This window comes from Oryctolagus cuniculus, chromosome 9 (genome assembly GCF_051225735.1).
Source record: "Oryctolagus cuniculus isolate XC-2025 breed Fujian yellow rabbit chromosome 9, ASM5122573v1, whole genome shotgun sequence".
Classification (NCBI taxonomy): Eukaryota; Metazoa; Chordata; class Mammalia; order Lagomorpha; family Leporidae; genus Oryctolagus; species Oryctolagus cuniculus.
In genome coordinates, this window is record NC_142875.1 from 42,768,446 (window position 1) to 42,785,593 (window position 17,148).

Genomic DNA, 17,148 nt, shown 5'->3' on the forward strand with positions numbered 1-17,148 from the left:
AATCTTTCCCTTTCTCCTTCCCACCTCTCTCCCCACTCCTTTTCTTCTATCCTCTCTCCTTCCCTCTGTCCATCCTGTGGTTTTCCCTCCCTCCCTCCCTCCCTTCCTCCCTCCCTCCCTTTCCTTCCTCCTTCCCTCTCTCCCTTTCCTCCCTCCCTCCCTCTCTCCCTTTCCTCCCTTCCTCCCTCCCTCCTTTCCTTTTCTTTCTTCCTTTCTTCCCTCTTTTCTTCCTCCTGCTTTCCTATCCTCCCCTCATACCTCCCTTTTCCCCTGCATTCTTCCCTTCCTCTCTACACCCTTTCTTTCCCAACAATATTACAGTAACAAAAAAGTAAAAGTAATATAATCATGTTTGGCAATAATTTAACACAGTTTAATGCATACTTTGTTTTCAAAATCTTAATATTTTAATTTGAAAATTTAGATGAATTATATTTAAACTCTTTATTAAGAGTGACTATTTCAAACCTAGTTATTTTACAGATTAATAAATTTAAAATGTAAACTATATTTAAGTAATTGGCTGTAGCAGTTTTTAAAAAGACCAGATATTACTATATGTATGGCTTACAAATAGGTTTTACTAATCATTCACTATATGTGACATTATTTTGAATTTATGTTCCTTTAAGTCAAAACCCAATCTTGTATCTCTTTGGGTCATATACAATAATAAACTTTAAATAGATAAGTTTTAAATTGTGGAATAATAAAATTACCACAAAGGAAAAAATGTGAAAATAAATTTCAAAATAACAGCAAAAATTTTGTATGTTTTAATGATAATAGTATTAGTCAATGAAAAATGAAGATACAAGATTACTTTATACAAGTATGTTTTATTATTTTAAATGAATCAATTATATCAAGCAAAAAATCCATGAAGCATCTATTTCTATGGAAATTATTTAATTATATAAACTTCAAATTTTTACATTACCTCTGATGGAAAGTTTCCCTGTCTTGTTTGCGATGTGTGATTTCATTCACTGCTTTCTTCCCTAAGGGAACTACTTACTTGATTCCATACTTGGATAAAAATGATCTGTCACCATTGTTTCTTTAAAGAGCTTTTCTTTGCTTTTCCCTTTTTAACGCTGAATACTGAGAGAAAAATCAAGGCACAGGGGATTACAGTCCAGCTGTTGTGGCATAAATCAATATTTAAAGTGCCCCAACGGTGATTTTTTTCTTCTTTGAAAGTAGGGCTTTTATGTGCCTCATTTTGTTTTTTTTATTATTAAAATGTCCAACTTTGTCTAAGAAGTTCTTCAGCTTTAGCTTGCTGCTCAGCTGTGGGGTAACAGTGCAGTAACATAACAGCAATGCTTGATTCCTGTGCCCTTTTTGAGGGGCTGCTGAAGCTGTGAATTTCATGAATAGATAATGACCATACCTCTAGCTGAATCAGGGAGCCTACTACTTTCTTGGCTCCCTTGCCTTCAACAGAGGTTGCTGGGGTTCCATTTTTAAATATTTATTTTAAAAAAAGATAATTTTCCCCCAAGTATTTATACCTAACTTGGATCACAGTCCTCATCATCCTAGATACAGGTGTAAGGGAAAAATTCACGCTCCCTTCTGGAACTATCCATTTGCAGGAAAGTAGCCTTTGGCTATACCCACTTATTGCTTAAAGTCTTCCATGCAATTTATATGGTGATTTATGAGCTCGAAGTTTATGCCTTTAAATTCTTTTATCATTTTATTTCATTCTTGGTTTACACTGAAATCAGCTTTCATTCTGAGGCTGTGCAACCAAAACACTGGCCCTTGGATTTAGAAGCCCATCTTCAGATTTCTACTTTGTGCCTCTGCCTCCTGGGGTGAAGTGCTGCCTGAGTGCATTAATAGCAAAATTACAATGTGAGTGTAAGTGTCAGGATAGAGGGATCGTCACACTTTGATGCCAGCATCCGTGTTTCCTCTATGTCTTACTACAGGGATACGAAGGGTAAAGGTTAAAGGATACGGTTTATTAAATAATTCAAGCCATTAACCTGCAACCTGCAACCTGCAAGCCGATGGCATCCTATTAAGTTTACACTGCCGTGATTCATGTCCGGTGTTTACTGAACCTACAGCATAATGCCTGTTTGCTTTACTTTTATTGCTACACAGTAATGTAGTGAGGAAGGAAGGTGAAAAAAGGTGACAGGAGCTACGCAAGGGGACAATAAGAGCCGCAGACTCACTTGCATAAAGAAGATTGAAGCCTTCCCTCCCTCCCTCCATCTCTCGGTATAGGCCCCAGAGCACATCTGCGTCACTTACGGGGGAGGAGGAGGCGCTGAGGCAGAGAGAAAATTGTACTGTGAGGACCTTGACAGCTTCATGGGCGGGCTTTTCCTTCTGCCTCCTTACATTTTCTGGAATATCTATTTTTCGCTTTTACAAACTGACTATATAACACCACCCCTTCTCGCACTGCAGAAAGCATCTGACTTTCTCAGACACTCGACAAGCTCTGGGGGCATCTTCGGAGAGGCCGGGGACAGGGGCGCAGGTGCACGGAGAAAGCTGCTGGTGGTGGCAGTGCTCTCCTGCGCGACTTGGGGCTCTTTCCGTGCTCTCCAGGCACCGAACTCTCAGCTGCAAGGACAGGAGCGCCGGCACCTTCCCGACTAAGGCTCTGCCTCGAGAGCATCCCGGCGAGGTGTATCCAGCTGCTGCTGTCTTCCGAGCTCCCTCCCTCGCTCATCTCCAGCCTCAGGGTCTTCCCTCCTCGCCATAACCACGGGGCCCCCGCGCGGGGATAGAAGAGTCTCAGTCCTCCGCGTCCCACGCTTGCCTCTTCTCCCGGCCCGGGGGTCTCCCCCAGCCCAGGACTGTAGGACCTGACCGGGGCTGATCCGCGCACCTTCGCCGTTGGCTCGCGGGTGTTCGCCTCGCCTCCTTTGGCTCAGGGGGTGCAGAGGGCACATCCCGCCTCCTCCGCCCCCGGGCTGTGCTCGCCTCCCCCGCCTGCTGGCCGCGAGCTGAGGTCCCTTTCCCTTCACTGCGTAAAGCATGTCAGGCTCCGGGCGAAAAGACTTCGATGTGAAGCACATCCTGCGACTCCGCTGGAAACTCTTCAGCCATCCCTCGCCGTCCCCGGGCGGCCCGGCGGGGGGCGGCTGCCTGCAACAGGACGGCAGCGGCAGCTTTGAGCACTGGGGACCCAGCCAAAGCCGCCTGCTGAAAAGCCAGGAGAGGGGCAGTGTCGGCACTTTCTGGAAGAAGCCTTCGTCTTCTTCCTCTTCTTCGTCATCCTCCCCATCGTCTTCCTCCTCTTCTTTCAATACGCTGAATGGCACCCTGCTGCCAGTTGCCACCAGGCTGCAGCAAGGGGCTCCGGGGCAGGGCACCCAGCAGCCGGCCAGGACCCTCTTCTACGTGGAGTCCCTAGAAGAGGACTCCATGGACTTCCCTGGACCACAAGAGAAAGGGCTGGTCCTTCAAGAGCTCAAAGTGGAGCCGGCCAACTCGAACCAGGCAACAGGTGAAGCATGTGGACACAGGTATAGTAAAGTCTCCATGGAACATCCAAAGCTCTCCCGATTTCCACTCATTTCTTCCTGTATTTTCTTGTGGTTATTAAATCTAAGTCGTTTCAGGTTGAAAATTAGGGTTAAGAGACACCCAGTGCTGAATACTCATTATAAATTTGCTCATTAATTTCTATTGGCTCATATATATGACCCTTTCTTTTGCAAGTTTTCAAAGTTGTGACCACCAATTGAACATACATGCATTTTGGTAAATCTTTGAATGGATTGGTTCTCATGTTTTTCAGATCATAATGTTCTGTCATTAAATAATCATACCATAATCTCATGTGAAGTGAATTTTGCTTTAAAGTCCATCAAAATGCATCCCATGCATTGGTCTAGTAACTGAGAGCATATTACCTAAGATACATGTGACTTGCATCTATAATCCAAGAGTAATGAGGTGCAGAAAATGAGGCCACTGGTTAGTGACATTATCTTCTTTCATCCCCCCATCCCAAAACAATGCTATACTCTATCTCAACTTCCCTTTTGTCATTTTACTTTGTAGTCACTTTTGCCTTGTTTGCAGTCTTAGAATTAAACTGTAGCTGAGCCCCTCGGTGTTTAGCTGTCATGATTTATTGGCTCAATGCTGGAATTCTGTATCTTTAGTAAGTAAGCAGGTCAATATTTATTTCTAGTTTATTTCTAATGTTACACTCCTTTGTGTGGGCTTCTGCTGCTTTGAAGACTTATAGAACATCCTTCACACACATATGAAACTCCTTCTGTTTTACATTTTCAGGGAATTGGTTTATTATTCTACACTACAGCATTTCCATGTTTGGCATTTAATGAGGGTATGAAAGGATTTGCATTTAGATTTATGATATCAGAATACATTATTGAAGAAGAACTATAGAAGTAAAAAAAGCTAATAAATATGCTAATTAAATTTAATTACCTCTCAATAACAGAAACAGAAACAACTTTTTAAACTTGTGGCTGACTGAATCAGTAGCTTCGAGAGTTGATTAGGTTGCAGAAGTTGCAGAAAGTATATGTAACACAAAATGATATGTACAAAAGCTCTTTAATTATGTTGATGATTGTGAAAATAGAGATACATAAATTATTCTCACAATTTTTCTTTTATATGCATTATATAGATTTTAATTTGAACTTTAACAGCCTTGAGCATATTCTTATGTTCTATGATGGTTAACATAATCTAAGATTGATATTCTAATGGGGGCAATGTTTAATGTGTAGTTTTCAAGTATACCAAAGGTTTTCCTTATATAGAAGACTTAGATAAAAGTTGAACTATTATTCAATTAAGATATTTTACCAAAATGATTATAACTTTGGTTACCATAATTGCCACAAAATTATTTGGTTTATGCATTAAGTAGTTACCTCTAATTTAGACTTTTAAGAACAAAATGTGTCATTTTTTATCTTTTAATTCAGTAAATATAAAACTTTCTAAGGGAGAGGGGAAATTATTTATAGATGTCTAGCAATTCACCTTACATGTGAAAGGGAACAAGTTATTTTAAATGCTTGATACTTACTAGTTTATTAAAATGTATTTATCAGAAAACACACAAAATAGAGTATATGTGAGTATGTGTATATACAAATTTTTATTTATGTATTTTTAAAATATTCATACCACCTTCAAATATCTGACCTTCTGGGAATTTTTAAATATCAGAATTGTTTCATATTTTTAAAGAGTTTCTTTGACAGCAAAAACTGTTTTGAAGAGTTTATGTACTTTGGAGAACATGAAAATGATGATACTTCTACTAAGTTAAAGAATTATAAAGAATTAAAAATTATAAAACTAATAACTAGTATCTCAGATTGGAGTAAAATCCACATCCACTTGAAGAATTAACTTCAAGTCATTTACTTTTGAATATACTTCATTGTTTTTATTCACAAAGGGTTGTGACAGGAAATCAGAAAACAATTCAAGTTCAAACAAAACCATCTTTATTGTCAAAACCAGGACATCTTAGGATATTTTTGGATGTTTACACTATTGAAAAGGAGCTCTAATTTTATTTAAAAATCTTCTAAACAATTAACTGTTTGAGCTGAATCTGAATTTTTGACTAGAAACATGCTAGCAATTACAGTGTTTGGTTCTTAAACTTTCATAGAGCATTGACTCTGCACCCATGATTGATTGAAAACCACATTAGTAAACAGTAATTCATTTTTATCAATATATATTTTAATGTATGATCAGAAGAGGAATCATTGCACTTACAAAGTGAAATATCGAGAGGAAATTCTATTGTACTTCATAATTTTATGTGAAAGAATCTGTAATGCGAACTTAAATTTTGTTTCTGTAACAACACATCCAGGAAGGCTACATAGTATTCAAGATGAATGCTATTTTTAACAGATAGGTTAGTAGATCACCAAACTTTGATGCTACATTTGGTGTTTACCATTGGTTGTATTGATTTTGACTTCTATGCTAAATTCATTTTCTCCTGTAACAAGAGTTGGCCCCTTTGATGTTCTGCATATTCCTTTTTTAATCTTCGCTTTACTGATTTGGTCTTATACAAATAGGAAACATTGTGTTAGAAAAGAAGCTCAGTTGATGAAGAAAACACAGGGGGAAAATCTAGTCAAATCATTATGGACTTGAACCAGAAAGTTAGCAAGTACACAATGGTAAAACAATGAACTGCCAAAACTCAATCTTTCCCTTTTCCTAGTTTACTACACTAAATACTAGTACCCTACCCTACCTTAAATAAATGCCAAAACCTTGTCATTTCAATAATAATATCATTAAGAATATTAACTTTTAGAATAGTAAGTTGTTTATATGTGATATCAATCATTATTTTTTTCTATTTGTCTGTTGAAACTTAAGTTAAAAAAGTTGAATAACCTCTTGAATATTCAGATTACAATATATTTGTGTGCAGTAAACTAAGAAACCAGAGAACAGTATTTCATCCTTGCAATTTATAGTGCTGTGAGATGTCATGTTTTCTCTGCTTGCTTTGTTAGTCTCTAGATTCTTGCAGAGTGCAGTCATCTGATTCCATAAACTGATTCGTATTTTGAACCTCTGGTATCACACATCCACCTCTCTATCTGACTTTTCTGGTGGATGTTATAGAAACTATTTAAATACTTGTACAAAACTGATAATCTTATCATTGATGATCTAATCAAAATTATAATCTCCCTTCTCTTGTGCTTAATTGTCTTCTTTGAGAGAATAATTCTCTATGTAATAAGTTGTGTGAAGATTATATTTTTCAACCTCCTCTTTGCACATCATTTTCAAAATTTCCCCATGTTGTCACTTTTGGTTAGTAAATTTTCATGTATTTGTTCTGCATCCCTTCATCTCCTTTACGTTAATGTAATCTAGTTTACTATACCCCTTCACTCCTTTAATAGGAGTTCTGTATCTGCCATCTGTATCACCTCCCCTCATTATCTTTGCCTCTTATAATCCAATAGAAAGTCCGTGGATATTGTAAAATAAAGTTGAGCCATTTTTTCACATCCTTTGCTCTCATTTGTTTGCTTCTCCAAAGAATGTCTACCACTCCTTGATCACAATCTAATCCTAATCGTGGTCTACCTCACCCTAAATCACCCTTCCCTTTGTCTAGTATTTAGGCCCTTCCCTCATCAAACTACTCTTTTACCCTTTGCCTTCCAGACTCAATATCCTTCACCAAGCCACCATTTCTTCACCCTCCACCTGCACCCCTGCCAAAGGACATATAAACTTGTTTCTTCTTCTATAGCATCTCTGCTTTCTCAAAGGACACTTTAAAAGCCAGAGTTAATTCTTGTGTTCCATTGAAATGTACTGGATCAAAGCTCTGTACCTTTCTCACAGAAGCATTCTGTGACCCCCCTCCCCAAATTCCTAGCTTGTATTTTATGTTGTTAGTGTAAATGATGTCTACATTTTGCTCAAGAGTCTTAATGAAAACTTGTAACCAACTATCAATATCTGCATTGATCTTATTGTTTGTCTTTACTGAAATTGCCAGGTGGAGAAGAATGTTTTGTCTGACCATGCAGTTACTCAAATACTCATGAATGAATAAATATTTGTAGTAATAATATTGACTGCCATTGATTAAGAACTTGCTTTTCCTCCAGATAATGCATTGAATATTTATGTCGTGTAAGTTAAAATTCGTTAGCACCCTATCATCTTGGTGCAATTATGTATGCCTTCATCAGTATAATGATTACATAAATTACAAGACTGAGAGATAGCTTTGGTAATTAATTTGCCTAGAATCATAGGCATGCACGTCATATAGCTGGACTTTTAAACCTTGGTATCTAACCCCAGGTACCAAATTCCACACAATTTTGCTGAATTTTCTTTGCTTCATTTTCTTCACACTTCTTTTCTCTCATAAACAATCACAAAGAACAAAGGAAAAACAGGGCTCTATCAAAGGTTATGAATGAACAGTTCCTTATTCCCTTGGTGGAAATTATGTCTTTGAATGTTTAAACAGACTACTTAAAATGACAATGATGGAGACTACTTATAAGGCTCAGTAAAAAAAAGACGTAGTTCACCTTGGAAAACACTCATGCCTTGAGTCATTCAGCGCATTTTATTTTATCATTAATCAATAGTAGGCAGGGATAACCTAGGAAAGAAAAAAAAAATGTTTGGAAAGCAAAAGGTAGCCTCTTGATTTGAAAATCTGCTTCTGAAAGTCAGAAATATTGAAAGAGAAGTGTCACTGAAACATAGCACACACCATTAAAATCTCACAGAGGTTATAAGGACCTGAACCTGTCACTTTGGAAACAAAAAGAATCAATTGAAAAGTTGAAAACAAATAATGGCCGGTGCTTTGGCTCAATAGGCTAATCCTCCACCTAGCGGCGCCAGCACACGGGGTTCTAGTCCCGGTCGGGGCACCAGATTCTGTCCCGGTTGCCCCTCTTCCAGGCCAGTTCTCTGCTGTGGCCAGGGAGTGCAGTGGAGGATGGCCCAAGTGCTTGGGCCCTGCACCCCATGGTAGACCAGGAGAAGCACCTGGCTCCTGCCATTGGATCAGCGTGGTGTGCTGACTGCAGCGTGCCAGCCGCGGCGGCCATTGGAGGGTGAACCAACGGCAAAGGAAGACCTTTCTCTCTGTCTCTCTCTCTCACTGTCCACTCTGCCTGTCAAAAAATAAATAAATAAAATAAAATAAAATAAAATAAAAAATAAAGAAAAGAAAATAAATCATGATCTATCAGGAAATTTTTTCTTGAACTATGGTTTAATGGAACGGTACAATGAAATAATATTTACCTTTTCTCCTATCTTGAATTTTAGCTTGTAAAAAAGGTATAGTGAGGTGATTTTACTTAAGCTTATATTTTCTTTGTTAATTTATTCTAAGCTTGGGTTTTAGGTAGCCTACTATTATATAAAATAGAACTAGCACAAATGATATGTCTTTGGAGAAAGCTTCTTTAACTTACTTCAAGATGGATTTATCAATATTACATAGTGTTCTACTCTGAAGCCCACAGTTTCCAAGCACTTGATCCTCTGGGCTAGTTGCTTAAGGCAAACTAAGAAGATCATAAGGGAAAAAGAAATGAGACCACCAAGCCTGATTTTTCAGGCACTGTGTGCCCCAGAGCTATCTGAGAAAGATGTGAATATAATATTAGAATAAGATGAAATGAAAATTACAATATTACATTATAACAAAGAGTGATAATTTAAGAACCATATTCTGTTTTTCATTTATAAATTTCCAATGAATACTTTTTGAACTGTATTAATAATTGCTCTAAATATTATTGTCAATTGTTTAGAAAAATAAATACTTATCTTTAATTAATCAAAATCACGAGCATTTGGATAATATAGAATATGATAGTGATCAGAGAGTTGTGTTTGTTTTTTCCAAGGTTCAAAAGACAAGTATATATCTGCAGATGATATCCAACACCTACATATTAAGTCAAATTTCATTTTTTTCCAAAAGGTCTTATGGAATTTATAGAAAACTGCAATCTCATCATATTTTTGAAATAAATTTTCTAATCATGAGAAATCCAACAGTTTAGCAAGAGTCTAAAGATAATTACCATTACATCATACTATTGACTTTATTTTGCCATCCATAATAACCTTAAGTATTTTTATTGTAGTTTTTTAAATCCCATGCTGTTGAATTCATGTATTGGTTTGGGTCAGGTAATAAAATCTTTTTTATTTAAGAAAATGCTGTTCAAAACTTTTACTAAAAGCTTTGGCATATAAACAGATAATATGAGAAGAATTAAAGATGGTTTTGTAGATCTTGTTGTTCAAGTATAGGCAAAATTTCTGTTGCGCTAAATAGATTTGATGCTAACTACCTTTGCTGAAGTTTTTTGGACAGAGTTTGAGAGTACATCAACACAAATGTTAAGAAAGATTGACAAATGTAGCTTGACCGGAGAGAACAATGTTCTATGATTGTGAGACTCCAAGAGAATATCAATTCTGAAAGAAAATCCTGTGAATCTCATCACTTTGACAAAACATCCTGTCACAAAAATGGTGCAGAAATCTAGAGAGGGCTCTCTTGGATATTAAGCAGATCAGAGTTCAGTAAAATAATGACAGATACATGTTTTAATGCTTAGGAAACAACCATCTGTAAGAATTAGAAGGAATAGTGTCCTTTTCTACCAATCAGAACAGAAAACTGCATGATTCATGGGGTTGGAAAAAGTTTTTGGCAGTTTCTTGCCTCATTGATTGATATCTAGTCCTAGGACAAGTACTGTTTTGGTTCAGTTTAGCAAATCCTGAAAACTAGATCCAAGAATGTCAATCTGTTTGAAAGTAATGTAACTCTGACAAGAATTAATTTCAAGAATCATTCACAAATTCAAAAATATTCTGCAGCAACCGAAGTTTAATCTGTAATGTCTGTTATCCAATCAAAGATGACCAGGCAGCAAAGAGGTAGAAAAATTTGAGCTACTATGAAAATAAATATTTCAGACACAAGGAAAATTACATCAGGTAGCAAAAACTATACAAAAGAAGGAAAGGCAAACAGCAACAACAATGAAAAAACACATAAATGTGGGCTAAAAATATTTTCCTCATTATTTCTATTTCCAAAATCTGACAGAATATTGATGGTTGAAACAAAAAGAGCAGATTATATTGTGAGGTCTTTAACATACAAGTAATATAAGTGAATAACAATAATAGTAGTAAGGGGTTTTATGTTAAATATGAAGCAGTTCATCATTCCAAGGAGTATATTGTAAATCCTAAAGCATCATTAAAATAAAAAAAATGAAAAACACCTTGTAAATAATAAAAGAAGATGAAATTTTTCATAAAATAACCTGAAAAAGAAAATGAAAAGGAAATTGTATCAAAGAAAAGATAGAAGAAATAGAAAACAGAGTGTGATAGTTTGAAGCCTAGCTATGTAAAAAATTATGGTAAAAGTCTCTGGTTTGTGAGCCCACTATCAAAAGGCAAACATTATCAGATTGTACAAACAAGTAATACACTTATGCTGATTAGAAGAACTGTGTTCTATGGGACCATGCTGGCATCCTGTATCAAAGCACCAGTAGTAGTACCAGCTGCACTGCTTTCAATCCAGCTCCCTGCTGACATGCCTGAGAAAGCAGAGGAATATGCCCAAGTTCTTGGTCCCCTGCCATCCAAGTGGTAGACCAGGATGACATTTCAGACTCCTGGCTTCAGCTTGACCTAGCATAACTATTCCAGTCATTTTGGGAGTCAGTCAGTAGATGGATGATTTCTTTCTGTCTCCCCATCTTTCTGTCACTCTGCCTTTCAAATAAAAAGATTTATTTATTTATTTATTTTTGAAAGGCAGAGTGACAGAGAGTGGGGAGAAACAGAGAGAGAAAGATCTTCCATTCATTGATTTATTCACCAAATGGCTGCAACAGCTGGAGTTAGGCCCATCTGAAGCCAGGAGCCAGGACTTCCTCCGGGTCTACCATATGGCTGCTTGGCCCATTCACACTGCATTTCTAGCTGCATTAGCAGGCAGCTGGGTGGGAAGTGGGACAGACATTTTTCCAACCAGTGCCCATAAGGGATGCCAGCACAGCAAGTGGCAGCTTTACCCATTACACCACAGCACCGAATGCAGTAATAAATCTTAAAATTATTAAATTCAATATAAATATAAACACATAATTTGACTAAAAGTAGAAGTATGGAAAAGATTTCACATGTTAAAATTAATCACAAAAGGGTAGAGTGGATATATTATCATCAAAGTATATATCAGAGCACAGAACATCTATCTGATAAAAGGAATCTATAAAAAAAAACTACAGCCAAGTTCTCAAACTGAGAAACTAAAGTCAGCTTTTCATTTGTAGACAAAGTTGATCTTATATGTAGAAATGAAAAAAATAAAACTTTACATATTATTTATGGAAACATTTAGTGGACTCTAGAAAAATGAGTGAGTTTTAGTAAAGTGGCAGAATACAGAATCAACATGCAAAAATGCAACCTTCTGTCTATAAGTTAACACTAAATAATTGAGATTACAAAAATAGTACATTTTGTGAGTAATGTTAGTAAGGTATGGGTAATCCTTAAGAATAAATTTGAAAAAAGGTGCAAGAAAGATTCATACACTAAAAGCAACAAAATTATAGAAAGAAATTAAAGACCTAAATATACTATAGAAATACCAGTTTTATTAAGATGCCAGTTCTTTACTAATTTATCTAAAAACTGAACTATCTCCAAAGGAAATTTCTACGTGTTTTCTTTTTCATAAGAATTGACAAGCTTTTTTTAAAATCTGCATAAAAATCAAAAGAAGTACAATAAGCAAAAGAACTTTGAAAGAGAAGAACAAATGTGGTGACTAATTTACCTGAGTTTCAGACTAGTTTTAAGGTACATTAATCAAGATAGGGTTATATCAGTGTCAGATACATAAATGAGAAGCATATGAATAATAATTTGATAACTAAAAAAGATTCAGTCATAGAGCAAAGAAAAAGCAACTTATCAATATTGTTTGGATGAAAAATATTGTGATGAGACAAAGCTGATCACTGTATATTATATTTCATTAAACATAGCCATTCTACTCAATATCCATACCCAGAATAAAATTTGATTCTAACTTGCCCTGCATCAGATGCTGGATTCAGTCACTTTTTAAGTTTCTTTTTTTTTTTTTGGTCAATATTTTTACTTTTAAAAATTTTTTTTAACATTTATTTAGTAAATATAAATTTCCAAAGTGCAGTTTATGGGTTACAATGGCTTCCACCCCCATAACTTCTCACCCACTCGACCCCTCCCATCTCCCACTCCCTCTCCCATTTCATTCACATCAAGATTCATTTTCAATTCTCTTTATACACAGAAGATCGATTTAGAATATATTAAGTAAAGATTTCATCAGTTTGCACCCACACAGAAACAAAAAGTGTAACACACTGTTTCAGTACTAGTTGTAGCATTACTTCACATTGGCCAACATATTAAGGACAGAGATCCCACATGAGGAGCAAGTATATAGTGACTCCTGTTGTAGACTTAACAATTTGACACTCTTGTTGATGGCATCAATAATCTCTCTAGGCTCTAGTCATGAGCTGCAAGGCTATGGAGGCCATTTGAGTTTGCCAACTTCAATCTTATTCAGACAGGGTCATAGTCAAAGTGGAAGTTCCCTCAACCCTTCAGAGAAAGGTACTTCCTTCTTTGATGGCCCTGTTCTTTCCACTGGGATCTCACTCGCAGAGATCTTTCATTTAGGTTCTGTGTTTTTTTTTGTTGTTGTTGTTGTTTTTGTTTTTGTTTTTGCCAGAGTGTCTTGACTTTCCATGCCTAAAATACTATCATGGGCTCTTCAGCCAGATCTGAATGCCTTAAGGGCTGATTCTGAGGCCAGAGTGCTATTTAGGACATCTGCCATTCTATGAGTCTGCTGTGTATCCCGCTTCCCATGTTGGACCATTCTCTCCCTTTTTTATTCTATCGGTTAGTATTTGCAGACATTAGTCTTGTGTGATCCCTTTGACTCTTAGACCTATCAGTGTGATCAATTGTGAACTGAAATTGATCGCTTGGACTAGTGAGATGGCATTGGTACATGCCACCTTGATGGGATTGAATTGGAATCCCCTGGCACATTTCTAACTCCACCATTTGGGGCAAGTCTGATTGAACATGTCCCAAATTGTACATATCCTCCCTCTCTTACTCCCACTCTTATATTTAACATGGATCACTTTTCAGTTAAATTTAAACACCTAAGAATAATTGTGTGTTAATTACAGAGTTCAACCAATAGTACTAGAACAAAAAAAAATACTAAAAGGGATAAAGTATTAAATTGTACATCAACAGTCAGGACAAGGGCTGATCAAGTCACTGTTTCTCATAGTGTTATTTCACTTCAACATGTTTCCCCTTTGGTGCTCAGTTAGTTGTCACTGATCAGGGAGAACATATGATATTTGTCCCTTTGGGACTGACTGAATTCACTCAGCATGATGTTTTCCAGATTCCTCCATTTTGTTGCAAATGACCGGGTTTCATTGTTTTTGACTGCTGTATGGTATTCTATAGAGTACATGTCCCATAATATATTTATCCAGTCTACTGTTGATGGACATTTGGGTTGGTTCCAGGTCTTAGCTATTGTGAATTGGGCTGCAATAAACATTAATGTGTAGAAAGCTTTTTTGTTTGCCAATTTCATTTCCTTTGGTCCAAGTAGTGGGATGGCTGGGTTGTATGGTAGGGTTATATTCAGCTTTCTGAGGACTCTCCAAACTGACTTCCATAGTGTCTTAACCAGTTTGCATTCCCACCAACAGTGGGTTGGTGTCCCTTTTTCCCCACATCCTCTCCAGCATCTGTTGTTGGTAGATTTCTGAAAGTGAGCCATTCTTACCGGGGTGAGGTGGAACCTCATTGTGGTTTTGATTTGTGTTTCCCTGATTGCTAGTGATTTTGAACATTTTTTCATGTGTCTGTTGGCCATTTGGATTTCCTCTTTTGAAAAATGTCTATTGAGGTCCTTGGCCCATCTCTTAAGTGGGTTGTTTGTTTTGATGTTGTGAAGTTTCTAGATTTCTTTGTAGATTCTGGTTATCAACCCTTTATCAGTTGCATAGTTTGCAAATATTTTTTTTTCCCATTCTGCTGGTTGCCTCTTCACTTTCCTGACTGTTTCTTTTCTAGTGCAGAAACTTCTCAATTTGATGCAATCCCAAATGTTAATTTTGCCTTTGACTGACTGTGCTTCCGGGGTCTTTTTCAAGAAGTCTTTTCCGGTACCTATATCTTGCAGGGTTTCTCCAGTGTTCTCTAATAATTTGATGGTGTCAGGTCATAGATTTAAGTCTTTAATCCATGTTGAGTGGATTTTTGTGTAAGGTGTAAGGTAGGGGTCTTGCTTCATGCTTCTGCACGTGGAAATCCAATTTTCCCAGCATCATTTTATTGAATAGACTGTCCTTACTCCAGGAATTGGTTTTGGATCCTTGATCACATATAAGTTGGCTGTAGATGTTTGAATTGATTTCTGGTGTTTCAATTCTGTTCCATTGGTCTATCCATCTGTTTCTGTACCAGTACCATGCTGTTTTGATTACAACTGCCCTGTAGTATGTCCTGAAATCTGGTATTGTGATGCCTCCGGCTTTGTTTTTGTTGTACAAGATTGCTTTAGCTATTGGAGGTCTCCTGTGTCTCCATATGAATTTCAGCATCATTTTTTCCAGGTCTGAGAAGAATGTCTTCAGATTTTGATTGGTATTGCATTGAATCTGTAAATTGCTTTTGGGAGAATGGACATTTTGATGATATTGATTCTTCTAATCCTTGAGCATGGAAGATTTTTCCATTTTTTTGTATCCTCTTCTATTCCTTTCTTTAAGGTTTTAAATATGTTCCATGATATCATCCATTGGTATTTGTCTTGCAGAACATGATGCTGAAATATTCACATCAAGTCTTTTGCTGCTTTTCTCTTGGCAATGGCTGAGAAGGCAGAGAAAGCTGAATAGTTTTATAGTAAATAGCTCTGCACGGGAAGCTCAGAAGGCCTTGCCATGTAAACACAAGGGAATTTTGACTTTTATCTCCATTGCCAACACTAGAGGAGCAGCTGGAAAGCAGGGATACTGCCCAGAAGCTTTACCTGAATGGTGTGGAAGGGATGTAAACAGTGTGCTATCCTATTCACTGAGTCCTCTTTGTGTTGTACCAGATAACTTGGAACCACTACTGAATATTTTTTTCCACAGGGGAAAAAAAAGCTCATTTTCTTCTCTTTGTCCAGAGATAAAAATATGTACATATAATTATTCTCCATAACTACATTCAAACACCCTATGATTTTTAAATAGATCTATCAGAAGAACAGTTTTTCAATTATAAAACTAAATTTGGATAGAGACTCTTAAACAATACAACATAAAATCTTCTCTGAATGTAATTTCCCCCCAATTAATGCATTTTTTGAAATTGTAACTGAAGTTGAAGACTCATTTATGTCTTTTCTCACACCTATGATCTGTCACATTATTTTACTTATTTCATACATTTTTTTCTCCAAGTATGTTAAACATTTTACTTCATTTTCATCAATGAACTGCAGAAAAATCTTCAGGCTTCATAATGCCATAAACTAGAAATGTGAATAATGTATAAATTAACAACTTTGTTTAGCATTATTTCTTTTCTAAAAAGAATTTTTTAAAAAATTTATGTTTTATTTATTTGAAAGACAGAGTTACGAGAGGAGGAGGAGGACAGAGAGAGAGAGAGAGAGAATATGAGAATGAGAATCTTCTATTCACTGGTTCACTCCCCAAATGGCTGCAGTAAATGGGTCTGAGCCAGGCAGAATCCAGGAACTTCTTCTGGATCTCCCACATGGGTCCAGGGGCCCATGTACTTGGGCCATCTTACACTGCTTTCCCAGGCCATTAGCAGAGAGCTAGATTGGAAGAGGAACAGCTGGGGCCTATATGCGCTGCTTGTGCTGTCAGAGGGGCTTAACCTATTATGCCACAGCACCGTCCCCAAAACCCAAGTTCTAGGATGAAATCTGCCTGTATAGAAAAATTTCAGCATTAAATCACTTAAATAAAATAGCTCTTTATCTAATTTTATCATTAAAATATGGTAGAAGAGGGGTTGACATTGTAAAACAATGGGTTACCCTGCTGCTTGTGACACTGAGGTCACATATTAGAGTTCTGGTTTGAGTCCCAGCTTCTCCTCCTCATACCCAGCTTCCTTCTAATGTGTATGGGAAGGCAGGAGAAGATGGCAGTAATAATATGGCTTGATGAGTCATCTATAAAAAATTGAATATTCTCAGGGATTTTGCTGGATTTGAGAGTTCTTAATGTCTTTGATTATTGGAGGACATAATAATAGCAATCTGAGGTACATAAAGAAGTCACTTGAGTCTTCCAAGGAAAAATAACTTTTTTTTCTGATGATGAGAGAATTATGGTGTAAGTTTACAAAGATACTACAAGATATTTCTGGATACTACTTGTCAAAGATGAAAAGAATGTAAATATCCTACCTATGAGTGGGCTACAAGATAGGCCATATCAAGTGTGAAGCTTTTTTTTTTTTTTTTTTTTTTTT

The 17,148-nt window shown here is 36.8% G+C and overlaps 1 protein-coding gene across 1 annotated transcript in view; it reads left to right on the plus strand.

Moving 5' to 3' along the window:
- Positions 1-1,834: 1,834 nt before the first annotated feature.
- Positions 1,835-17,148, plus strand: part of KLHL1 (kelch like family member 1) — a 415,159-nt gene continuing 399,845 nt past the window's right edge. Inside the window, exon 1 of the mRNA XM_002712985.6 lies at positions 1,835-3,500. Within this exon, the coding sequence (XP_002713031.1) occupies positions 3,010-3,500 (491 nt within the window). The 5' untranslated portion in view covers positions 1,835-3,009. The remainder of the gene's footprint in view (positions 3,501-17,148) is intronic.